The 26,966-nt window shown below is 44.4% G+C and overlaps 2 protein-coding genes across 4 annotated transcripts in view; one reads left to right on the plus strand and one right to left on the minus strand.

Annotated features, from left to right (window-relative positions):
* The window catches only part of CAMK1D (calcium/calmodulin dependent protein kinase ID), a 221,640-nt gene extending 211,009 nt beyond the window's left edge, over positions 1–10,631 (plus strand). Inside the window, exons 10-11 of one of the 3 annotated variants that reach the window (XM_080605573.1) lie at positions 358–496; positions 6,750–10,631. In XM_080605573.1, coding sequence (XP_080461699.1) covers positions 358–496; positions 6,750–6,751 — 141 coding nt within the window. In that variant the 3' untranslated portion in view covers positions 6,752–10,631. Of the gene's footprint in view, positions 1–357; positions 497–3,710; positions 4,172–6,749 lie in introns of those variants that run through there. The other 2 variants (XM_080605574.1, XM_080605572.1) reach the window with 2 other exon arrangements.
* Positions 3,805–26,966, minus strand: part of CCDC3 (coiled-coil domain containing 3) — a 58,051-nt gene continuing 34,889 nt past the window's right edge. Inside the window, exon 3 of the mRNA XM_080605592.1 lies at positions 3,805–25,643. Within this exon, the coding sequence (XP_080461718.1) occupies positions 25,368–25,643 (276 nt within the window). The 3' untranslated portion in view covers positions 3,805–25,367. The remainder of the gene's footprint in view (positions 25,644–26,966) is intronic.

Genomic DNA, 26,966 nt, shown 5'->3' on the forward strand with positions numbered 1-26,966 from the left:
ATAATAGTTGGTCCCATCTTAGATCACATGGCTTTGCTGCTTATAGAGCGTGCAACATCAATGCATAAATACAATGAGTACGAGGGATGGGGCCAGGACTAAAGCACCAGTGGTTGGTTATATGTTGGAGGGCAGCCCTGAGCAGGGGATACAAAGCAATTCGGACACCCATGCGTTGGTGTAGGGAAGGATATGTCCAACATAAGAAGGGATTTTGGGCTACCACATCCCATCTGATGGGATTGGAAAAAGTTGGGATGACAATGGACTCTTCTGCCAATGCACAGTAACCAGGGAAATGGCACAAGTTTCCCTTCCACGTCCAAATTTTTATTTTTCTTCCTTTTTTTCCCCCAGCAAGCGTTTAATGCCACGGCGGTCGTGCGACACATGCGGCGGTTACACCTCGGCAGCAGCCTGGACAGCACGAGCGCCAGCGTCTCCAGTACCCTCGGTCTCGCTGCGCCGCTATCTGATGCAACCACCCGGAAAGATTGTGAGTAGTGGGAGAAAATCTGTGGGAAATGCTTTTTCTCTCTGCCCCCAGGCTGCAGTCCTTGCTGCCAGCAGGTGTTTGAAATGAGGACTGAAAAGGGACTGAGGCTTTTGTGTTTAGCTGGCCAAAAAAAAAAGTAATAATTCAGTTGGAAATATTTATGCACTGAAAAACTGTATTTTCAACTCAGTGCATTTCTTGGGAAATCCTCCTCTTGTTGAGCATAGGGGCTTTTGATTGGGAAAAAGACCCAGACACCCCCAGGAAAAAGTCATGGATTTGGCTGAAATCTGGCAGAGTTTAATCAAAATGTTTACGTTTAAGTTTCCAGTTTTGTGATAAAACTTTTTTTTTTTTTTCCCATAAAAATTGGCTTGCTTTACATTTTCTGTGGGGGATACTGCTCCTGCCAGTCCAACCCAGCCTGGGCCAAAAGAAACTCCTGTACAGGAGGCTCGCTTGTCTGAGCAGGGCCGAGGCTCTGCACACCACCACAGGGTCTGGCCCGCTGATTTGTTTGTTCCCTGCTGCAGCTGAGATTTTCAAGCTGCCCCATGGAGTCAGATGCTTGCGGTGAGTGAAGCCAAGTTAATCTCTGGCTTCTGAGCATTTATTTTATTCCCTTCTATCCATCTGTAGAGATTTTTATATCACGAAATGGAGGGACACAGACTTTACAACTTTACAGAAGAGATTATTTCAAGCAGCAGCACCACAAAGCTAGTAGCCTGTGCTGTGGCTGAGCCAGAGCAGAGCCCCTTCCCTTTGCATCCCAGGTCTGATGGTGATTCGTGCAAGAAATTTTGACAAAAGCAGCTCCTGTCAGTGCCCAGGTGGTTTGCAATGCCCAGTGCCAAATCCTACAGGTGCTGCCAAAAAGTTTCCCTGTGCTCCTGGCATGCATCTACCACCTGCAAAGGAGCAATGCAGCGCTGACCAGCAGCAAAGCACTTTAACCGTGAGCTGGCAGTGCAACGAGGTTGAAAACCCATTACAGGGGAGAAATGCACCTTCATCTTGGTTCCTGCCTGAGCTGGACCCATGTTAGGACTAGAGCATCTGGTGGCATGTTTTGCTGCTAAGCACAACTGGTGAGTGATTAATCTCCATCCATCCAGTTAATGGATGATCAATATCAGAAGGTGATAATTAATTGCACTGAGTAGTCTGAATGGTAATGGAAAAAACATCCGTGCACAACAAAGGTGGGAAGAGATTAAAGTCTATTGAATGGCTACAGCAAGTCCAGAATCCAGCAAGCCCCTGTGCAGGACCCGGCTCTGTTTTTGCAGTGATGGGGAAGCCAACTAGGATATGAAGGTTAAAACCAGGTGTGTTGAGAGGTGATTTTTTTTTTGATGTCAGAAATACGAGGCAGAAAAGTATCTATCTCTAAGCATCCCAGGTTAAGTCCACCAGAAGAGCTTGCCAACCAATACTGAAGAGCTTCCTTTTCGCAAAGAAATTAATCAAAGAGAAGAGTTAGGAGATGCTGGAGCCCCAGAGAACCAGTGAGGAGAGCCAGGAACACATGCAAGGTGTGACATTAAGAGGCAGCTGACATGTCAGGCACAGCCCATTGAATGCCTCTTGTTGGGAAAAAGGAAACCTCAGAGGTCTCTGTCCTACCTCTTTCTTTCTCCGTCACCTCTGGAGACAGATTTCTTGTGTGGGAAAGATCCCATTCATGCAGCCAGTTACATGACACAGCTGTGCCACCATTACAAAATGCAGTCCTGCCTAATGCTATTGATAGTGCATTTAATGAGCTCTCCAAACAGTTTCAAATGCAGTAGTTTCACATCCCTGAGGGCAATTAAATACAGCCCTAGCCCAAGAGGAGCTTATATCAGGCTGCATCCTAATTCTGTTCCTGTGTTAGGCCAGAGAAGATTCATTAGGCTGGGTTATGCTTCCTGTCGGGATGGTCTAAGTGAATCCATTGGGATTTCTCAAGTGGCTTGCCCTGATTTTCAGTCTTCTGTGCCTGGCTTATTCTGTTTAGATGGGGTTGGGCTCCCTAGATTGATTACAGAACTTAGATCTCTGTGTTTTTAAGGTAATGCATAAATTGCAGCATGAAGCCAAGGTGTCAACTCCGAATGCTGCTGGGAAATGGGATATGGCTGGGTGCGGGTACAGGATAATCATCCCTGAGGCTGAAACATCACCTTCAAGCTTGGGAAAGTAGGCAAAAGTCACAGCAAGCATCAAAAAGATCCTGAGTATTCAAGGGACTGTACCAGACTTTACATTGAGATATATTAGTATAGCTTTCAGCCATCCTCTACTCACCGGGCTGGAAAAATGAACTTTATTTCTCAACACACCAAGCCTGCACTTTCTCAGAGCAAGGTCACCACGCTGGGATCCTGCTCAGCAACACAGGGGCAGATCTTCTGTGGAAAGCTATGGCAAGGATAGATTTGGGTGCTCAGCATGAATATTTTCTAAGGGAACTGCTGAGGTTGTGCTCGAATAGCCAAATCTGGAATCTGTCATTCCGAACCCAGCCCACTTTGGGATTTTCAGGGGTTATTCTTTGGAGGGCTGTGTTTTTTAGAGCTGTGCTGGAGGGTTCACTGGAAGTGGACACGTTCTATAAATATTTCTATTTAGCTAAATCCCCATTTTTTCACTAAAAAAGTCTGTGAAAAGTCTGTGATTAGTTCAAAAGCAGCTGCCTGGGTAAAAATTGGGTCCAGGCACCTAACCTATGTCAGTCTACATCTCTTAGCTGGAAGTCCTGGAGACATACCAGCAAAGCCTGAAGTGACATAAGGTGTCGCTAGCATGATGCCCAAGTCACACAAATTTACCTTCTCTCTAGATTTACAGGAACTCACCAACGAGTTTGACCCACTGCACTTTTTTTATCAGCAGCTTTGCAGGATGCCTGGGGAAATGCGTTTAGCCCAGGCGCGTGGTCTGTTCCTTTAGCTAGATGGCCGTGATGAGAAGTTTAATCACCTTTGAGGTGCCCACGAGGAAAATTACCTTGAGCAAGCACAATGCTGGAGGGATTTTTGAATCCCACAACTCTTTGTCTTCAACCCTAGAAATGTGGCTTCGGTCTGGCTGGACACATACCAAAGCCAGGAGCACCATCTCCAGCAGCGGTCCCCTCCGCTCTGGAGCAGGCTGTGGGAGCAACACCCACATTCCCCCCCTCCAAAAATAACACTTCTAACTCTGTTTCTGGCTTTCCTTTTAGGTATGTCTCCATCCACTCTCTGTAGTTTTGTTTCATCTGCTTCTTCAGGCGTTTCGGCAGTAGGAGGGGACCGGAGACCCAGACCCACCACAGTGACCACAGTGCACACAGGGAGCAAGTGAGAGCCCGGGCGGCCGGGGCTGAAGGACTAGAAGAAAGAAGATTTTTTTATGGCCATATTTTATACTGCAATTCTGAAATGTTTCATTTATCACAAACTGCAATGACTCCAGGGGGAACGGATCTAAGTCTCTGGTGCTGTACATATATATACATATATATAAATATATATATATATATGTGAGTCTAGCAATGTTCTAACTAATGAACACTCATTCTTTTCCCCAGTGATTTACTCTTTTCTCAGTGTAGGTAACAGTATATGTTGTATTGTTGTTTTTTTTTCCATTAACTACAAACATCTCAACTGGATTATTTAAATAGAGATACTTTTCTGAGCATCATAGATATATTTTTTTCTTTTAAGAAGTACTTCCAGTAATGTCCCTCCTCCCGGTCTGCTGGAGGATAGGCTGTTTCTGTAGGTAGGAGTGGATGTCAACTTGGCAACACAGGAGGATTTCAATGGCATGCCATTTCTCACTCCTCAGACTGGACTGCAAGCCTGGCTGGCTTTAGCAGAGCTGCTGCTCCGAGTAAGAAACCATTGCTTTCCCCCTCCTCCTCCTCCTTGAAAGCCACGGGGAGAATCCAGCCACCACCAGCCCCATTCCTGCAGTGCTGGCAGCCTGCAGCACCCTTGTTGGAGAGGAGAGGCCGGCACACGGTGCCTTTGAGGAGCAGACCAGAGCTGGGCAAGCGAAACAACAGAGCCTCATCCTGCAGCAGTTCCCTTCTTGGCAATCCCTTCCAGCCACTGCATGTGATGGGCAGAGTGAAATGATTTCTGCGTGCCTCGGTTTCTGCCCCTGGGAGAGGGCTGATGCTTGCACCCTTCTGTAGAGCTCATATACAAAAACCAGCTCAACTTTTCTTTTTTCTTTTCTTTTTTTTTTTTTTTTTTAATTACTTAATACATGCATTTCCCAGGCTACACGTGCTGGTGCATTATTTGGGAACAGCCACTGTGTTGTGTGTCCATGCACCTTGAAACAGAGAGGAGAGCAAATCTGCCCTCATCTGCCCAACAGCTCCAGGTTACTTCTCTTGTACCCCAAACGGGCTCATCCCCACCCAGAGGCACAAGCCTTGTGCTCAATCACCATGTTCATGTCCTTTATCCTGCACAAAACATTGCGAAAGGCAGTACAGGTGCAGCTGAATGGATCAGGCAATAGTGACCGTGCTGTGAAAAGCCATAATTATTTGTCATCGAGACTTCAAACTCCTGCTTCAGCTTCACTCAGTTGGCTTTGACCAGCACACGGGATTTCATCCATCACATTTGGAGTGCTAAATGCAGGAAAAGCAGGTGTCAATGAGCACTGACTGTTCAGACAGGCCACTCCTTTGGTGGCACTCGATAGAAGTCCAGTTTCCTTGCTATTAAGCTACTACCCATTTTCAGAGGGCTGCAGCACATCTGAATGAGCCCCCTTTGCTGGGAACAGCCACCCATGCCTGCAGGGTTTAGCAAAACCGTTGAGATTTGGGCAGACCGAAGGGCAGGGGCTGTCCTTGCTGCAAGCCATGCTCCTGTCCCACGCTCAGACCATTGTCACCATGAGACCACTGTCACCTTGACAAGGGTCGCTGAAAATTGCTATCATACAATTTACACTCATACCAAGACTACTTTATTTCACCAGCCTGAGGAAGGAAGCTTTAGTCTGGGAGACACTCCTGTCACAAGAAATTGGAGTTATTCTGCACCCACGTGATTTCATAAACTCAGTTCTGCTCCAGATGCATGTACGTACATGGGCAGTCCCCCAGCTTGGAATCAGTCGAATTCCCACATTTACACTCGTGCCACCAGAAGCAGGATTTGTTTAGGGAATATTTTGGTCTTTGGACAATTGCTTCTAAGGTTGGGGCTCAAACATTCCCTCTTCGCATTCCCTCTTTTCTGAAACCTGAGGTTTGATTTGAACTCAATGTAGTTGCTGAAGCTACTATGCAAAACATAATGTTCAAATATATCTTGCAGAAAAAAAAATAGAAAAAGAAAAAGAAAGTAAATGGATTTCCATCTTCAAACCAAAGAGCAGTGATGGGAGCAAAAGCGGATGTATTGTCCCGTATTCAGGGGGTTCTTGTGCACTGGCTGCCCTATATGCTCAATGTTTTCTGTGTTTTTTATTGGAGGGGTATTTCTTCCTTCCAAACATGCAATTATTTTTTTTTAGTCTTTCCGGTACCTAATATTCTGCCATAGCTGTGCAATTTATCATCATTATTTTAGGTTTGTTATCAACCACTGGGATGTTAAGATGAGAAACAGAAGCACTTAGAAGCAAAATTGTTTTTTTCTGCTACAGTTTTGTGTGGTGGGAAGCTCTTCTTTTGGTTCAGTGAGACACAGCTGGGGACCTGACCAGGTTCTCCATGCGCATAGGGTAGAGATCTCTCATCAGCGAGTCCCAAAGTATCTCTTGGATAAAAATTAAATCTGACCAAATCTGTTAAGTGGGATGGCTTAGCAGCACCCAGGCCAGGTGTCTGGGGGCTGGATTTGTTTGCCCCTGAGCAGCACAGCCTGGCACAGCAAACACCCCAGCATCGCCTGCCAGGGATGCTCCAGTGCCACCACAAGTCCTTCCCCTGCACCAGTAAATGACGTGTGCAGGTGGGGAAGGGGCTGATAGCCCAAAAGTAGATGGTTCAAAACAAAGCAGACTTTTCCATGCTGGAGCAGGTAGAAAAATTCTTCTGGGCTCTTTCCCAATGGGCCGTCCTACTAAACAAGCTGTGATTTACTCCTCGCACGAGGACTTCAGCCTGGGCTCATCTGTCTGTTTCCCTTTTCTGCTTTACTTGACTGGCACCGATGTGTTTTCCGTTTGTAACTTGTTTTCCTCAGCTCCTTCCCCTTCTTTTTCTTTGCTTGCAGCTTTGATTGTTGATTTTTACCTCCAGAGTCACAGAGGCCATCTTTGATGCCAACAGCAGAGTGCTCTTGCTGGGAAAACAAAACTAAAAATCCAGAAAACCTCCAGCTGGCCCCTTAGCCCGCAGAAGAAGGGTGAGGACAGGCTGCCCGTGAACTCTGCGAGCTGAAAGTCAGTGTTGCAGTGGCAGGGGCTTATGCTGCTGATTTTGCATGTGACTTCATTCCCAGTGCATCCTCACTGCCTGCTGGATCACCCCTTCTGCAGCACGGAGTGGACATGCCGCATGGGGGGAAGCAGGAGTACGGGGAAACCTGGCAGTGATGCTTTCATGAGACTGTGTTACCCTGCTGGTGATGTCTTTTCTGTCCTGGTTGCTCTTGTACAGGTGCCATTAGAGTAGTGGGGTCAGAAAAAAAAATAATAATAATTGGATTTTACCTACTCCTCGTGTGTCTGTTTTGGTTGTGGCGCTGAAATAAAACCAAGAAATGATAAAGGTTCATTCCTGAAATGAATCGAACCACAGAAAGGGGTGTCTGCCCTCTGGTCGTCATCTTCGTGTAGTCTGCAATAGGCATTGGATTGGGTTTTGCTCTGTGCATGTTCCCTGCATACCTCCACGGCTACCGACAGTATTTTTTCTGTAAGCAGTTCTCCTTCTTTCTTCTCAGCTCCAAGGAGCTTCAGAGCTTGCCCAAAACTATTTCCCAGCCCTAGGACCCAACACAGCCAGAGCGATGCCCAAGAAGAGCAGTGTGAGCAGCCCTGAGGCTGCCCCTTCCTTAAATATGAGCCTGGTTTTAGCGAAACAAGCCCCCAAGGAAAGCCAGAGAGCTTTTAGCCATTGGTGAGCAGGGAGAGTTTTGTCCTTCAGTGTGAATTTGGAGTCAACTAGATAAGCTATAAGGAAAGCTCTGCTAACATTTCCCCCTAGGGTAACAGCTCCAGGTCTGAGCAGTGCTAGCTAGGTGAACTCTGCATAAAAACACCAGTCTGCCTCTGCCAGCGAGTTCAGGCAGAGAGTAGACTGTTGCTTTTGGTTTTTCTAAAGAGCTGAGGGACTCATACGCCTGCAGAATAGCAGCTTCTAGCCTGAGCCCCGAGGTACAGAAGTATCTTCCTTTCAGCACATGGAAATTGCCATTTAATGGGATTACTTGCATTCATGCTCCTGTGCATGTTTATCTGGTTGAACTGGAGCCTGGACGCATCCCTGAAATTATTCATGTGAAGGGAGTTTTGCCTGCATTATCGTGCTTCTTTGCACCAGAAACTCGATGCTAAGAATCACACTCATTCAAGCAAAGACCAGAAACACACCCGGAGACTGCAGCATCCAAGGCAAACAGCATCAAAATGGAGCACGGAGGACACACTGGCAATGGCTGAGTGCAGGAACCTGCCCACAAGCACTGTGCAAACAGGGTTTCCCCTGGTACATTACTCATCCCTGATTTCTTGCCCAGCAACAGTTTTACTCCATCCCTTTCATTTCCCCACCTTCCCTGCAGCTGGGTCCTGCCTGCCCGCCCCTGCGCGTGTGTGCTCTGGCCCCAGGGATCGCAGGTCCCACTGCTGGGAAATCAGGAGCTGGTTCAGGTTTTTTGGTCCAACTTTGTGCTGTTGGGTCGAAGCTGTGTACATAGTGTTTATAGCCGAGGATAAAGGCTTTTTATCCCAGACTCTGGTTTTCAAGACCCCTTCCCCACCTCGAAGCGTGCCACTGCTTTGTCCAGTTGGTTATTTTATTCCTCCTTTTCATAAACGGTAAGGTCAGAAGAGCAGCTCTTACATTTTTCCATGCCCCAGAGCGGAATCATGGCTTGTACACTCGCAAGCGCTGAACTAATGATAACACCAAAATGTCCAATAAATGCATGTTACTGCACTGCATGTATTAAACTGCTGTTCACTGTTTCTGTATTTCCCGAGCCTTTTCTTTATGCACATTCGATCCAGCCTTTTCTTCAAGGGGTTTCTTCTAGATTTTGCTTTTAAATGACTTAATGTATCTGTAACTTGAAATCCATCGTTAAGTTTGAGTAAATGCAAAAGCTGATGTTTTGTGAACAAGATACTGCAAAACCTGATAATGTATTTTGTCTTTCTGTGGAATGCTCCGCAGCATGTGCAGGAAGAGTCACCATCCAGAGCAGCTGAAAACTATGCAGCAGTCACGTACACACATCTAGAAACAGGGAGTCGGGGAGGGTCCCCCTTTGAACATGATGTTAAAAAGTTTGGCCTGCATCTAAAATACCTTCCCTGGGTTGCCGATGCTCAGGGCTGCCAAAAAGCACGTCAGTGTGTCTCTTTAGGGTTGTTTTCTCTTTTTTGGTTCTTTATCCTTAGCGAAAACTTTGGCTGGTTTGCTCAGTTCTTAGTATTTTTCTCTTAGGAGGTATTTCTTTCTCACCCGTTGCAGAACGGACTGCATTTTGTGGACCAAGATGCTGTGATTATTTGCCTGCATGAAATAGGGCAACGAGCTGAGCTAATTATCCACTCGTTTCTGAAACATCAAATACGGAAGCGCCTTCCCCAGCATCACCACCTAAATACTTGCAATCAGTCCTTCAGCCTCCATGTAGCCGTGCCACCATTTATCCGCAGAAGAGTTTGGCTTGGTACTTCTTCCACATGGGAAACATGGCCTTGCCTCGTCTTCCCTTAATCATCGATCCATTTTCATTTGTGCTGGTCTTTCTACGGCAGGGCAGGGTACAGGAAGGCCACATGTTGGTTTTAACACATCTGGCCCAATCCTTTTGTGAGCTTTGACAGGGCGATGGTCCCAGCTCCTCCATGGTCACTGTATTGGTGTGGAAGATGTTTATCTTCTCAAATCTCAAAACAAAGGCATCTGAAAGGGTTGGGAAATGGTACTGGGCTCCTGGTAATGGCATGCCGAATAGAAGGGCTGGAGAGAAAGTGCTATGTTGGTAGCATAGGAAGCAGGTATCAGTCCTTGGAAATTATATCAGGGTTTGTTCCGTGGTGGCTGAAAGCACCAAGAAGTCCTGAGCCCACCTTCAAGGCTGGTGCTCAGTCAGGATGCCATGTCATCACCAAGACACTGCCTGGCAGTGCAAAAATCATCGTTAATGATAGTTGTAAATCAGTCCAAGTTCAGGTTGCTGAGGAAGCACATGGCACAAGGCTCCATGGGAAGGTGGACATGTCCTGTGGTTTCCAGTGGTTGGGAGACCCTAGGAGGTGCTCAGGGCAGCCCTAAGCTTTTCCATCTTTCATCTGCATCCTGCAAGTCCAGCCTGGTGCTGTGCATGCTGTGTCATACCAGGCCAAGCTGTAGCATCACCGCCAAAGTGAAGAGCGTGGAAGGTCATACATAGCTCAATGGGAGATGTGGCGTGACTCACATTTCTGGTCAACACAACGTCAGCTTATCAGCCTCTAGTTAAGAAGCAGCATTTTGGTCAGTTTGGGCCTTTTTTTTTTTTTTTTTTTAATAGAGATATTTGATTTGGGTCAGCAAACAACCAAAAAAAGCCCAGTCTGCCCAGAGCAGTGACTCCCCAATGACCTCAACTGCAAAACATCTCTTGGTCAACTTTTAACGAAAATGCAAGCATGTTTTCTACAAAGGCTTAAATCTTAATCAAGGAATGTCAGTGTGCCTAATATTGCAGGTCTTGTGATTGATACAAGTTCATAACAGCATCCATGTCCAAAAAGAAGGGAGAATGTGTATTTACTCCATGCATGTATTAAGGCATCGCAAAAGTTTTATCTGCATAATGAGTTTGCAATACTGCAAATTGTTAATGGGGCTACGTCGCAAGTGGTTCTCTGCCTTGACAATCATGTATACATATCGAGATTTCTATCATAATGAGAATTTAAAGGGATGACTAATTGTTTTCCTCCAATAAATCCAATTAAATCACCCTGATGTGAAGTGTGTTGTTTTTGAGTGCATGAGTCTCCACCTATGTGCAAAAAATGAAGTAAATAGTTTCTATGGTGGCTTTGCTGTTTTATGAAATAATTTCCAAACAAGATTTTTTTTTCCTCCCTAATTCACTCCATAAGGAAATGAATTAGAAATTAATGAATGATTAGTCCATTAACTGTTTCCTAAAATTGCTATTGGAAGTGATGCTGTATGGCAACACATGGAGACATGGCTATCTCTTGGGGGTATCCTGGTACTCTCCTGAGAGTGTCTGTGTGGAGCTGGGATAAGAAGATGGAGTTGTTAGAGTGATGGTTAGTTGTTAGAGTGCTGGTGCACCTTTGAGCTGTTCCTGGTGGTTTACACGGCTTGTGACGAGAATCATGAAAGGAGACGGGATCTTTGCTAATGTTTGAGTCACTCTGCAGTCAGTTGTGGGCTCCAAAATCTGTTGTGTGCATTTCATTGTTGGCTTCCTTTTCCTCCAGAGCATGTTGTTGGTGTGTGTTGACTTGGTTTTTTGTTTGTTTGTTTGTTTTTCTTTTATTTTTATTTATATAAATATTTTAACTCATATTCATTTTCCCCATTTTGTTTCTGCATTTCTGGCTTTCCCTCATTGGCACACAAGAATTCCTTCCCCTTCATACCTCCTTTACAAATAGCTGGCAAAATCATTTTGCCCAGACAAGTCTTGTTGGGTGCCCATCAGGGAGGTGGGGCCATGCTTGGGGTTAAAGCCCCATGGATTTAGATATCTGGTTCCATAACAGAGCTGAAATGAACAGCAGTGATAATGGCCAACCCATAGCAATATAAAGAAAAAGACAAATTACATAAATAGCTTCTATATTGCCAGGAAAGAAACAAGAACCAGAACCAACCTGATTACTGTTTCAAAGCTGTGGTATATGACTGTGGCCACAGAACTAGGATTAGATGGCAGGCTCCACAATCTGCCATTGTGCTTCAGAAGAACACATCCATAGGAAGGTACGTCTTTGGAAAACTACATCTATGCAAAAAATCATCACAGGGGCTGGGGTAGATTTGCAACAGCCATGTTCGTGCCGGAGGGAAGGGGACTGGACTGTCCTTATTTTGAAGGCTTTCTGTGTGTTGGTATTCACACATAAGATGCCACAGGGACATGTTGTTCCCATCATATTATACTTTCTCCCAGCTCTGGACATATCCATTGCTGTGGGTATGTGTCCTGCCCAGCACATCCATGTCCTTAGTATGGTGGAGCCCTTCAACAAAGCCGAATTACTGTGATAATAGCCATTGTTGATAAATATGGAAGTGGAAAGAAGGACCATCTGGATCAGCACTGCAAGTATTCAGCTGAGTATTTCCAGATTGTTTGCCATTTGGGCTTTCTGGATTACACTGGGATAAATTCCTGACTTCCAAGCTCTGTTTATTTAGCCTGAATACCACATTTTCTTTTTTTCTTTTTTCTTTATAACTGCAACATTGTGATACAGTTACAGTCAATTAATGAGCTGTTTACCTTCTTCACAAAGCATTTTGTTTAAGGAAATTAATAATAATAATAATAATAGAGCTGAGAGGTAATTTGTTGTTCACATCTAACTCATGAGCTTTGTGCATTCTTTGGCACCATATAGGCTCTTGTATGTTTTTCATTTCATTATTTGGGGCAGAAGCAGGAGCTGTGTTCACATCCTTACCTCAGCTTACAGTCTAGCAGTGACCAGAAATGCTTCAAAAATATCAAACTAATGTTTCCTTTTGCTGGAGGCCAGCTGGGCAGGTACAATACTGAAAAGGCACATATCAGATTTATTCCAGAGATGCTTCAGGTTTGCATGTGCTCAAAGTAGCACCTGGAATGAAACTTTCCTGATCCCTGATCCACTGCAGCTCAAAGCAGCACCAGAGTAGATCAGATCCTTGATCAAAAAATGTGCCACCAGTTGTATTTACCATGAGCCCATACTGACCCTAAAGGGAGTTGATGGATAAACTCCCATCTCTATAGACAGAAAAGCACAGGTATGTGATGGACACACACTGAAGTGTGTATATATGTAATACCACTATAATAATTTATATCATATCGTATCATTGTGGTTCTTTGGCCTAGAGAAGAGAAGGCTCCAGTGAGACCTTATCGCAGCCTTCCAGTACATAGAGGGCCTACATAAAAGGTAGGGAGGGAGTATTTGTAAGGGAGTGTAATGAAAGGACAAGGTGTAATGACTCTAAAAGAGGGTAGATTTAGATTAGACATTAGGAAGAAATTCTTCCCTCAGAGAGCGGTGAGGCCCTGGCGCAGGCTGCCCAGAGGAGCTGTGGCTGCCCCATCCCTGGCAGTGCCCAAGGCCAGGCTGGATGGGGCTGGGGGCAGCCTGGGCTGGGGGGAGGTGTCCCTGCCCATGGCAGGGGGATTGGAACCTGATGATCATTAGCAAAAGCTTTTCACCAACTTGAGCAGTCCTTTGGCTCCTTAGTATCTCCTCTCCACTACTGGAAGATCTTGTATCAGATCTTGCCATTTTTATCTCAGCTCTCTCAGAGCCAAGATCCCAGCGTTTTTTTCCTGCACTCATTGCCTGAATTCTTAGGATAATGTTTAAATTCACAGCCATTAAATGTGCCAACATCAGAGTCCACTGTTGAGTCAAATGGTGATCACAGTGGAAGCATGTGTTGGGGGATTTCCAATTCCTCTTCCTTCCTAAGTACTTATATGATTCCTAATGCACTTTTCAGGGATTTTGAGACATTACAAGTAACAAAATTGCAGAGAGGTTGGAAGGGACCTCTGGAAGTCATCTGGTCCAACACACCTGCTCAAGCAGGGTCACCTACAACAGGCTGCCCGGGACCACATCCAACATCCAGGTGACTTTTATTCATCTCCAAGGAGAATCCACAACCCCTCTGGTCAGGGGCTTCACCAGTCCAGAGCAACAGACTGCAGTGTTGACTGAATCTTCACTATCAAGTACAGATTATGTACAAGTTAGTTGAAGATCCCAAGGAAAAAAAGGGAAAAGATTTTCAACCTTTACCCCATGTTTTCCTTTTTTTTCACAGAGAAGATGAGTGTCTGTGCAAATATGTGTTAATAAGTAAGAACTTTAAATGCTTTTCTGAAGGACAACTTGCCATGATGCTGGTCAGAGGATCATTCCTGGTTGAAAAGTCACATTATGCAGCAAGTGCCATGTCCTTGATTGTACCAACAGTTCATGTTAAATCTGGACAGAAATGACTTTTCAGCAGCTCAGCTGGAAGAAAGACAAAGACCTTCCAGAAAGAGCCAACAGTTGCACTAAAGAAGGATCTGTTAGCAGGACACCAGCAGGACTTAGCTGAGCAAAGGAGGTGGCGACTGACTGATGAGGTGATGTAGCTCCAAATGTGGCTGAGCAGATGGGCAGGTTGCAGACAGATGTACAGGGTCCAGACACCTGTGCCTGAAAGTCACCGTGCCCTGGGCTACATGGCCACTGCATGGCCAAGGAGAGCTGTATGGCAATGCTCCCCAGCTGACTGATGGACCTGTACCAGGCTGTGCCCATCACCACTGGGTTGGTTGTAATAAGATGAGCCGGGGACCTGAACTGGAAAGTATTTAATTTTTTTAATTCTCCCAAGGCAATGTTAATACAGTAATTCAGTTCAGCATCATCCTCATAACTTGTTTTGATTATCTGTGGTCTTTCGGTGGTGATTTAAACCTTTTGATTTACTGATTCAGTCTTAAATGCGTCCTGAATTGGGTTATTGCATCATTTTGTCTTTAATTGCTTTAGTGAAAGTCTAGTAAATTAGGCTAGTAATATGCTTGCTTAGAGGGATTTTCGTCTGTTCATGCCTCTTAATAAAATCCATAAAAAGTTAAAAAGGAACAAGCTTATCCTACTGAATTTCCACTTGTATCATGGAGTCTAAAGCTCAGAAAATCAGTCTGCAGTGGCTTTGTCTCTTCATCCAAATACATGTCCTCAGAGTGAGAAAAATTAGCACTTCAGCAAGCATCCCCACAGCAAAGGGGTGAGTGGAAGAAAATGGTAAAAAGTGAGTCTAAAGCCTAGCTTCCAATTCCTGCTTTCTGGACTTCCTTTGACTTTGCATGCAAGTTATTTAGGAGAAGACCTAAAAAAAAAATACTTAAGATCCCAAAAATGAATGCAGCCCATGGCTAGAACATACACTGAGAATTGTTCCTGTCTTGGGAGACCAAATCTCTGTGGTTTTTGATTGGTTGGTTGCTTGGTTGGTTGCTTGTTTTTTTTTGTTTTTTTGTTTTGTTTTGTTTTGTTTTAATTTAATTTAATTTTTATTTATTTATTGTTATTATTTTGAGGTCTATTGCCATGTCCCAAAATGTTTTTTCTCATCACTCTGGCATCTCGGTGCCCAGATGAGCATTTAGGCGGAGGACCCAGCAGCACCCGTGAGAAGGACCACCATCTCCAAGGATCTCCCTACAGTATGTCCTGACATCCACGAGAAGCAGCTTTGGCCATCGTGGCTGCCCTACATGACGGCTAGGTACTGCCCGTTGCCTGCACAGGTCTTCACAGCCTCTTCCCTGCCGGATTTCCAGCAAGACTGCTGCATCCGCAGCGCATTCTCTACCCATTGCTAATGAGCTCTGTGTTGCCGAGGCTGCCTGTAACTTCTTACAGCTTAAAGCCTGCTGTTTAATAGCTGGAAATATGCTGCTTCCTCCCATTCCATCGGCGAAGACCATACGTTGCGTCTCGTTTGACGGCGGTTCCTGCTACAGAGAAAAAATTACTTCCCATCTACAACCCGGCTTTACATCACCTCCTCTCACCAGCCCTGTTCATACACCCTGAAGCCTGCTTCTATAAGGACTGTGATGTGTAAAGACGAAGACTACAAAGAATCAGCTCCAAAGATAAAGTTGTGAAACCAAAGAAAATCTGCAGTTAATTAAAAATGGCGAGAATTAAGCACAGAGCAAATGAGGATATAAAGTTCGAATCAGCTTGATCCCCAGCGTGACGATGCATTTTATTTTATCCATTTAGCAGAAGAGGGATTTTTGTCTCTGCACGGGCTACAGAGACATGGCTGGAAAACTTCCACTGTCTTTAATTAAAACAGTGTGATTACATTTTCCTTTCTCCATCCTACGTAGACCCTGAGTCAGCGTGTAGAATTAGGTACAGGTGGTCTGAGTGCAGCACTAATTTTGCTCTGTTAAAGCGGGGCCAGATCCAGCACCCTGATACCCTGTCCTTGAACTGCCCATGGCTCTCTAAGAGCAGCACGGTCCCACCACGCTGGGGCTGCCTGAGATGCTGCAGTAGACGTCAGCTCTTCTAAGCTGGCTGCATCTGAATTCATCATATGCATTTTAGGACAGCTGCAGCTGGTACAAAAAAGCTTGATGCCAGGTCAAACCCAGCAAATCTGGAGGTATGTTATAATTGCAAAGCCAAGACCAATGTTCAGTGTTTCAGTTTGGCTTGGAAGAGGAAGACGACAGGGTCTGTGCCCGCTGCAGGACGGCTTCATATTTGTTGTCTTTGATGGATTTTGGGCCTTACTGAGTGTGGTTTGGAAGCTGTGCAGGCATTAGGAGGGTGGACTTGCTTTTGCTTCATGGCTGCAATAGCTGAGAAAACAGGCTGGCCTGCAGGAGTGAAGCAGGCAGATTCAGAACAAGGAAATGTGTGGAAATGAATCCTCTTCCCACATCCCCTGACCCTGGGTAACCCACAGGGCTGCAAGGAGAGCAGCCCCTGCCCCCAGCATTTAAAGCTCAATAGGTCCGTGTGGCTCAGGATGGATGTATTATCCTTCCTGACGCTCACCTGCATCATCGTGCAGGGGCTGTGAAGGCTCCTGGCACATGTGAAACACCTCATTAGTGGTGTTGATGTCTTCTGCCTGGGGCTGTATCTCAGCAAGTTGGGTATTTGCTGTCTGTGCTTGCCCAAGCCTTCAGGCGTGTTATGGCACATTGGGATGTGTTAACCTCCTGGTCTGGCACCTTCAGGACTTCCATCTGAATATCTGCACTCACCTGGAAGCTGCAAGGCCTGGGCCCTGCTCACTCCTTTTCCATTAAATTGGATAAAAACACAAAATAAACCCCTGAATCATGCTTTGCCATGAAGACTTCCCTTCACTTTGGCATTGGTGCCACCAAGCTTCAAATGCAGCTGACCCTGGGAGCTCTGTGCTCCTGGATGTGCTCTGGTCCATGCCTGGCTGCAGGGCTTTGGAGGGGTTTCAGCCACTGCTGACACCTTGGTGACAAGGATGGGTGCTGAGGAGGGTATTGAACTGTATTTTCTCACTTCCCAAGGTCTATGTGTGTATAATCCTATGTGCATTAAGCCATATATTAAATATATAAAGCCATATATTAAATATATAAATATATGCACAAAGCCATATATATTAAAACCAGACATTGTCACTAAGATGGCAGTATTGGCTGGCTCCACGTTTTTTGTTATTTTCAAAGATATTTATTACTATGAATTTCGTTATTAATTATTATATTAATACTTATTTAAATTTTATTGTATTGTTATTTGTTTTACTTTTTATTATTCTGGTTATTTATTCTACCGATTTAGGAGAGTCTGCCCACATCGCCCATCTAACTTTAGCTGGTCCCTGACAGTCCCTGAGTACTCTCCACCAGGGCACCTACATCTTCTCCCAGAACCAGACCCCAGTGTCGTATCAATGCAAAATCCTTTCTCTTTTCTCCCCTGAAATGACCTTAATGCTGATTCAGGGGTTATCAAACACCTTTTCTCTTCCAGATGTGCCTGCATGTCAGAGCTTGGGTGATATTTGTTAGATATAAGAGGACTGAAGGAACACTGGAATTGTCAGATGATGTTATTATAGATTATGCATCCCTCAGTGTGCTCAGCACGTGCCATTCCTAGTGAACAACGGGGCAAACGCTATTGTAACGGGCACAGAGAGGGGGTATCGTTGTTGCCTTGTGGAAGTGAGAAGGGCTATATGTAATTCTGGGGTCTGGATGGATAAGGTAGCCTCGTGAGGTACTCTGGAAGATGCTCAGGACCTTGTCCACGAGACAGTCCTGTTTTCTCTCTGCTCTGCTAAGCACTGGAGGCTAAGGATCTATCCTATGCTAAGGATCTGATCTAAGCACTTAACTGAAAACATCTGTCACGGGGGCTTTAAGGACGATTTGCTCTTCTTGATTTCCAGGTGGATGTTGGGTTTCCTTCCCCAAGGGTGAGGTAGCACGTGTGTGGCCACAGGATGGACTTCCCTGGTGACATGAGGATGCAAACACACAATGCTTCCTGGCAGAGACTTTTAGCAAGTGGCACCGCTTGACCCATCAGATTGCACCCAGCTGTGGTACATTGCCAGCAATGCCACCAGCGGCCAGCACCGACGTGGTCCACAAGACCAGGCCAGCAAAGCTGCTTAAAGAGTCTTGTCTGAGTCTATGCAGCTGAAGGACTGACAACCATTCGTTACAGTTTAGGTGGATTTTCCATAGAAATAACAAACCTGATATAAAAATATCCTCATCAGACTCCAGCTCTGGAGATGGTGATGGTAAAAAAATCAGGAGAAATATTTAGAAAAAATAAAATGTTTTTCAGTTGCAGACAGCCTCGGAGATGGTTGGCAGTTTGGAAACAATTTTTTTCCATGCATTGAGGCAGAGACAGGCACCAGTACGGAAACTTTCAACTTGAAAAGCGTAAATACAGCTACTGAAAATGTTATAAAATCAGAGCTGTCTCACCCTCTTAGCAAGCAGCACAGGTTCCAGCTCCAATTATATGATCCATTTCTCGAGGCAGGAATTAGGTCTTCATCATCTGCTCACGGGGAGCAAAATGGAGCCCTCATGTTGTGCATGTGAAGAAAAATAGATTGGAAACCTAAAACTAGCCTGAGTCACCATCATATACACAAGAAAAGAGAGATTGAATTAGAAGATATTTTCTTTTACTACAGAAAATATTTTCCTTGCTGCCAGCTTCCAACTAACACTCTGTAGCTATTGGTACTTATTGCAATTTCTAACATATCTAAACCAAATAATTTTAAGATAGTGTAGCTTATGATCTGTTTTTCTCCAGCAAGAGCTGCTTTTCCTGGCATCAAGAAATAGGAAAAATAATTTATTGACAACAGTCTGTGACATTTCCTCTTCCTTATCTCTTGAGGCCAAGTCTCCAGCTAGCAGGGTATTTCAGAAATAATCTTAGAAGTAATATGAAAAAGAAGAGACCAGAACAGCTGCCCCATTCCCATGGAAATGCATGGGAACAGATCAAGCAAGCACCCCTTTGCGATGCAGGCATGTGTTTGTCCTTGGAGAACAAGCAGAGATCAGGCATCTCATCCCCTCTGTAGTCTGCTGGGGTGTTACTGGCATTGCAGATGAAGTCCCTTTTGCCCTGGAGGCTTTTCTCTGGGCAGGGGAAGTGAAACAGAAATGTTAACCTCCTGCTCTGTGCTTTCTGCCTCCCCTGGTGCAGCTCAGTGTGATGTTCCCCTCTGTCCTCTTCCCAAGCCACCGGAGCCCCAGGCCCCAGGTGGGCACCTCTGCCCATCAAACCTATTTCCTCCTGGGTGAGAAAGAGATGAAGGAATGGGCCATGAAGGTTAAATGACCTGAAATGCTTTTTGATAGGACTGCTGCTTCCCTCTTCCTCTGCTAAGTCACAACACAACCCAGCAGATTTGCTGTTCTGCAGCAAGCTAACAAAAGACGTCTAATGGTCTAATGCAATTTTCCTGCCCTTTCTGTGCTTTTCTCATACCCATGGAGCAGATTTACTCTTTAATATGAGCAATTTGAGCAATTTGAGCAGCCAGCTCTTTGAAGACCTGCTTGCAGCTGCTGCCAGGGAGGCTGTGGGCAGAGAGGACAATCCTGAGCACGCGGGCTCCAGCACACTGACTCAGCTGAGCAAAGCCCTGGCGAAAGCAAACATTTCCTTTGGAGCCTGAGCAACGCGTGCATGGGGTAGGGGAGCAGAGCAAATGACAGGGCTGATACTTATAAACATCAGGGAGAGGATTTGATGGAGTTCTGTAAATTTAGGGTTTGGATTGTGGCCTATCTGCTAGAGTAAACAAGAGCAGAATAGGAAAAAAAAAAAAGAAGTGTCAAAAATCCTCTCCACTCTCCAAAGAGCGTGTCTAGCCTGCATAGGCATGCTGAGAAACCCACGCCAAACAGTGAATTTGGGTTTTATACAAACCAGTTCCTTCTCTTGACCCAGTGAAATGCCACTGTTTTGAAATGCCGTATCTGTTTTGATATGCTGCAACAGGCCCCCAAGGAAAGTGGTCAAAGCACCGAGACTTCTGGAGTTCAAGAAGTGGTTGGACAAAGCTCTCAGATATATGGTTTGATTTTTGGGTGCTCCTGTGTGGAGGCAGGAGTTGGACTTGATGATCCTTGTGGGCCCTTTCCGAATCAGGATATTCTGTGATTCTGTGATTCTGCCTGCGTTGCCTACTTTGGCATCTCAGTTGTCTGGCTGGGATGAAGACCCAAGAGAGGCTCAAGAAGTCTCCGTAAGGGCATTCATTGCAGTTTTAGCCATGAAGCACTGCGAAGGTTTACTGGGCATGCAAGCATTGCAAAAATGAAATATTTCAAAGGCCTCCTGCTGATTTTTGTTTGGGGGATGAGGGTGAGGGGTGGGGGTCATAGGAATTTATGCCAAATTTCATCATGACTCCAAAGTGTGGGAGTCTGCCAAAGAAAACGCCACTTCACTGTTTATATGTTAACATTGCAAAACAATTACACCCACCACCACCTTGTTCTGAGAAATGGCTCCTTGTTTGTGGAAAATCTCAGTAAAAAAGAAGACTTTTGCAGCAAGCAATTGCAAAGAAGAAACGCCCAGCAGTGTCGTGATGCCACCAAGCCCATCGAATGGAAAACCAACCAAATCTTGGCCCACTAAGAGGTGATTCCTTGGAAAGAAGGCATTGCTCCTGCCCCACGACATCTATATTTTGCCTACCTCCTGAAGTGTGAGCTCCAGGGAAATCCCTGCCGGGGTCACTTGGCCATGTTCCCCCGAGAGCCAAGGCGACTGGAGCCAACAAACCCTCCCAGAGCAGCACCACGTATGCTGGAACAGGCTGTCCCGCTTGCTCTGTTTGTTTTAGGGGATTAGGAACATGCCTAAACCCAAGTACATGTTGGAAATGACATTTCACACGCAAAGCAGCCTGGTTTGGAGGGAACTAGCAAAGTTTCTGTGATTAAATGAAAATAATTGGGGTTAAATGGGGAGGAAAATGAAATTTCATTGCAATTACTTAGATTTATTGCAAGAACAAATGACATATCTTGTCAGTTTTATCTGCTCTACACAGTTTTCCCTGTATATTTTTTCTCTCCTTTTAGAAATTAACTTAGGCTCCTTTGCCTCATTAATGAGAGATTACCTAGCTTGGCGAGAAATTTTGTGTATAGGAAGTGGGCTTTACTGATGCGACTCTGAATCACTGGTGTGCTCTTCTGCTCCACAAGCCTTTCCTGCTAAAACCCAAACAGAATAACATATGGAATTCATTCTCTTCTCAATGGTTTTGGTGTTGAGAAGCAGAGAAAGCTGCTAGTGTTGTCTGGTCTCCATAAGTCCTCCTATACCACTACATGGTTCTCCTTGAGCTACCCACGTAGGGCTGTTGAATCAGGATAATGCTTGTGATTTTATGAGTGGTGCACTTTGTTCTACAAACATCCCCATTAAAAAAAAAAAAATGCAGAAGAGTTCCTCCTATTGTTCCTATTGTAATATATAAGGACATAAGGTGCTTTTGGGGCCCAGAGCATCAATAAAATATCCCTTTCAGCTCTGTTGAGGCTTACCATATGAAGCTACTCTAGAATTTGGATTTTTCTTGTTGCCTCTCACTATGTATTTCCTATTAGATGCTTTTTTTTTGGGGGGTGAGGTATAACTGCCCACTGCATACCAGATGTGGGTGTACCTCATATTTAGCAGTGTAATGACGATCTCTGTCCCTTTCCTAATGATTTCTACCACTTCACCTGCTTTTTTGATTGAGTGTTGAGCCAGCGTTTTCACTGAATGGTATGGAGTGACCTCTTCATGATACTAGACTGATCCAGTTGATGGGGTAATTGATCACTGACTTTATCCAATGATACTAGGTGGCCGATGCCAGCTCAGAGCGTCTCAATTCATGTGAAAAAATATGATTTTTTTCCCCGTGGATATCCTTTCACATTACTTACATTGCATTTCATTTATTTTTGTTATCAGTCGCCCAGCATCACTCAGCTAATTCTCCACTTCATTACTGTTCCTACTCATTTGCTCCTTGGCTTTACAATTTGTTAATATTCGTTTTTCTCCTTAATTTCTTTTTGTCACCTGCTGGGTCCCTCAGGAAAGAAAAAGAATAAAAAAAAAAATAAAAAATATTCAGCCATGAGAGCATCCCTACATTCCTTCACAGTGAACACAGAGGCCAAAAAATCCCCTCTCTGCCCCCAGTTCTGGCTTCATCTGCTCTGGGAAACTTTAGCACCAGCCCTGCAGATACTCTGGCATCCTTCAAGCCCCTGATGTGTTTGCAAAAGCAAATGGTAATAATTTATAAAGGATCTTTAAACTTCTTGTGTGGGGTGCCTCATTCGATGGTGTTTCTGACCAATTGTTTCCTCATTGGAGGGCAACTTCTGCTCTCTCTTGCCTCGCCACCTGCCATCCTCCTTTTTTTTCCAGCATGCTCTTTGGGTTTCTATACCACCCCTTGTCAACTCCCTCTGCACTTCTGTACTTTCACCAGTCAGTCTCTCCTGGGTAGCTTTTAAACAGGAACATACCCAGTCATGCCCTTTGCATTAATTTGGGAAATAACAAGAATTTATGTCTTTTTTTTTTTTTTTTTTGCATTTCTAGATTAGCTGGTCATTGAAATAGCTGCAGAGTGGGTCTGAAAATGTCTGTCTGTGTCAGGCCCTATGTGATGAGTCCCAGACTGGGTTAAGATGCACAAACTCCCCTTCACACTCATGCTTCCTGCCCATAAGACAGTTAATGGTGACACTCTAATAGCATTTTTATTTGGGCTTGGCATCCCCTATTACGTGTTGAAAGAGTTACCTTGAGATCTGATCTGACTGCTAGTCCTTATCTCTGGAAATGGTTCAAAATCAAGGAGGAATGAAAGAGAAAAACCCACAGGGACACACCCTTACTTGGTTTTGTATCCTGGGGAGACATTTTGGGTAGTGTTTGGATTTTGTATTTGGGGGTTTTGTTTTTGCTTTCTTTACAAAGTGACAAAACTCTCATGAGACTGACAAGGAGAAAAAAAATGGTTTACTTTTTTTTTTTTTTTAAGCTAGAGAAAAAGCAAAAATAGGATGGAAATTCCTATCTTTTTGTCTAGAGACAAAAATATCACCCAAAAACAGAACGTTTTTCAACATTGTGTTTGGAAAATTTGTAAGAATAGCAAAGGTGTAGCTATATCAAGTATACTTCTCAGCTTTATAAAAACATTTATAAAACATAAATGAATAACAGAGGGAATGCTTTTATTAGCCAAACAAAAAACAACAAAAAAAAAAGAAAATTTGACACAAGTTTTTAATACCTATATCAGGAAAAAGTCAATTTATTCAAACAGCAGTGTAGAAACCAGAAACAAACAAACAAACAAACAAACAAATAGTTATTTTCCTGTGGATTTACATTTCAGAGTTAAAATCTCTTGATGGCTTCTAGGGAAGCCTTAGGTCTGTGGTAGTTCTCAGGAAATAGCATTGCTGACTACAGCACAAAACAACTCGAATTGTGCTGATTTGGTAGGCGAAGCCTTTGAAACCAGTGGAGCTTTTGGAGGAGTCAGAATCTTAAGAAATGCAAATATTATTTCAAAGGGGAGGGGGAAAGCTCTATTTCCAAAAGGAGCAAAATTGGAAGGCAATTAAACTCCGCAGCATCCTAGAAGCCAACACAAGGCTTAACTTCTGAGCTCAGCTTGGACTGAAGCTCATGGTTGAAAGCTGATACGGGCTTTTCCTAGCACACGGATAGTTAAAGCGTGGTCCAGCAGGGCTGCAGCCTGGATATATTCTATTTTTAAATGCTGAGACACAGCATGGAGACCATGCAGAGATCTGGTAAAGCACGGAGAATTTGGAGCAGAGCGGTGGTTTGCACGGTGTTATTTCTGAGGACCTCACCTCTGTCATCTGGATCGGTCCAGCTTGTATAAACCAGGTTTAGCCCTGGCAAATTGTCAATGTTCCCTAGTGCTGAGCAAGGGCTGTCTGTCCCCATTGAAAAGCATAAGGGCATATCTACACTTGGGGCTTATGCTTGGGCTAAGGGAAACTATTTTGTGAAGGGAAGAAACACAAAAACTATTCTTCCACCTTCCTCTCCTGACAGTGCCCTGTTATGAACAAAGATTTTTTGACTACCAAGACCAAAGACATGCTCTGGTACATTAACACAGCTGAAAAACGTGTCAGCCATGGATACTGATGCCTTAACCTATACTGCTTGAGCAGAAGTCAGTTTGTAAATGTCTAATAAAGACCACGATGAATTTTTTTTCTATGAGATATCAAAGAAATCAGATTTACTTCATATTTTAAGAAATTAGACCATATCAAATGTGTAATAAAAATATTTTCTATAGGATTTTAAAATATATACATATATAAACTACCTTAATTTTCAATGCCCTGTTGATTTTGATGTGATCTCTACAGTATCTAAACCTAACTAAGTGAGGCTGCCCAGCAACCTCCATTATACCTCAAACAGTGATTACAAAACTTGAAGCCTTGTCCACACTGTAAATGAAACCTGCTTGAAAACAGGATCTGAAATTGTCTGCTGGGCCTGTAATAGTCAGGCTAAGTCCACTCCTGACTGCAGGAGCTGGATTAGGCCTTAGGCACAGACCCAGAATGAGGTGGTTACCAACCCTGTTGGGTGGGCAACATAGAAGGCACCTGAGGGAGTTACTGTGACTCTTAAGGCACTTCCTGGTAAAATGAAAAATATTAGGTATTTAGTTTAGAATATTTAGGGATATTTAGAAACTCTTAAGACAAATTTGAGCACATCTGCATTTCATTTTGAATAGGGGCCCAAAATGAATATGCCTCCTGGACATAGCCTTTGCTCAGACAAGGAAATATAGACTTTAGTCAAGCTTAAGGGAAGATGAAAGCTTGGGGTCGTGATGGAGCAAAGAGCATTTATGCCTGCATCCTTCCTACAGCATCCATCTCCATACATGCACTCGGCCTTCCTGGCCTAGCCCATGTGAAGCAGGTAAGAGGGCATCAGATTCTTCCTAACAGAGCTCCTGTGCCTGCAATGGCCCATGGGGCAGAACAGGCATTTTCATCACACCCATCCCGCCACAGGCAACCTAAAACTGGCGACAGAAGCAGGGGGATGAGGACCAAGAAGCACCGTGTGCTTTAGATTACAGTCTGGCCCTACGTCCACCCAGGACACCATGGACTTGGGTTTGGGCAGTTCCTCCAACACCTAGATTAATCCAATTTGCATTTCTGATTAATTCCTAGCACCATGTCTAGAGCAAGTTCAGATTCATTTTCCATGCAAGGTTTGAAGCACAGTGTAGACAAGGTGTGAGGGCCAGATCCTGATCTAATGCAGGCAAAATTTGTCATTATCATTGGCCTGAGCACTTACCCTTGCATTATACTTTAAGGTAGGTAGCATGCGAGTTCTCCTGCTTTAAAGAGTTAATATAGGGGATTTGACCACCTGCAGAGGAAAGTTTCTCACTGAGCTTTCGGTTCATCTGCTCCATGTGCCTGGTGTTTTTCCTAGCTTGCCGGAGAGACCTCTTGACTTTTTTCACCCGATCTCGCAGCTGTTTGTTGCGCTTCTCCAGCGTCGCCACCTTCTGCTGCAGCTTCTTCACTCTGTCCTCCTCCTCAAACAGGGCTTTCTGCACCGAGGAGCACATGAGCTGGGGACAGCAGAAATGAAATAGAAACAAGAAGCTTATTAAAGTAGAAGTTAACTCAGTAGTTCATTGAAAGACCTCACAGCTCTTCAAAAGTAGAACAACTTTTTTGAAATTCTACATATTTTTTTACATCTTTCTACTAAAAGCCTCACTTTCTCTTCTGTATTCAGATAATACCCCAAATTGTAGCTTTTAATAATACTAGTAGTTCACAATGACTTGTGTGAGCTGTTTTGAGAGACCTGTTGAGCCCATTAAGGCTAATTTGAATTTAAGAAGAAAGGCTGTCCTATTCATGGTCTGAAACCAGAGTTCAATCCAAGGTGTTGTCACTATCAGAAAACTCAAGACTAGATTCAGCCCAGAAGCTCTTCAGAAACTCCAGATTTTGACATGGGTGTTCTTTATTTCAACATGTGAAAAGTCAAAACCTGCAAGACGCAGAAGTTATTTTTACCTTTTCAAGCACAGATTTGCCTTAAATAGCTCATTAGTTGGGCTTCTTTCAGATGAAACCCTAAAGCATACAATTCCAGCATTTCCCAGGAGCCCTGGGAAATTAAAGGCCCCTTAACTTTAACAGACAAAGAGGAGGTGAGATCAAGGACAGCCCCAACAAAAAGTCTCTGATCTAGAGCAGCGATCAAGAAAACTATTTCTTCTCAGACTGACGTGCCCCCTTCATTTTTTTCCTACAAAAAAACCATCCTGAGATATTTCATTGTGTATGTGGGATTTCCATCTGATTGTCACATCGGTGTGCTATGGTGAAAGGCAGTGTCTTCTGCTGAATCTGTCTCCTATATACATCTAGATTTTTAGTGTGTGTTTCAAGCACTCCTGGAGCCTAGATGGGCTTTCTCTGGCAGAACATTTGGAACAGTCAGGAAATCTAAACAAACAAGCAAATCCTCACTGTGATGATGAAGGATTACATGTTTCTTTCCATCTTCCTTTGTAGTATTTTCAACTAAAAGTTGGGGAGGGAGCCCGCTTTGATGAGTAATGCTTCGTTTGCTTTGGAAACCCCCAGCAGCCAAAAAGCCATGGCTGGTCAACACAGCAACTGCTTCCAGTAGCCATAAGCTCTTGTATCTTGTGCAATAGCACCACAAGGCTTTGCTAAGAGGGAAATGCTTACCCTGGTTGCCCTCTCACCAGGGATCTTTTATAAGTGCCTGCTAGGAAAACGAGGAGTTGAGACTGAGAGATGAAGGCCAGAAATTGCCTGACAGAGGAGAGAATTTGATTTTGATCACAGCTCATTCCAAGAGCTATTTGAAAGCAGCCAGCACCCCTTGGCTTCTGTGTTTGCCAAGCCCT

The sequence above is a fragment of the Anser brachyrhynchus genome (assembly GCF_964034855.1).
Source record: "Anser brachyrhynchus genome assembly, chromosome: 1".
NCBI lineage: Eukaryota > Metazoa > Chordata > Aves > Anseriformes > Anatidae > Anser > Anser brachyrhynchus.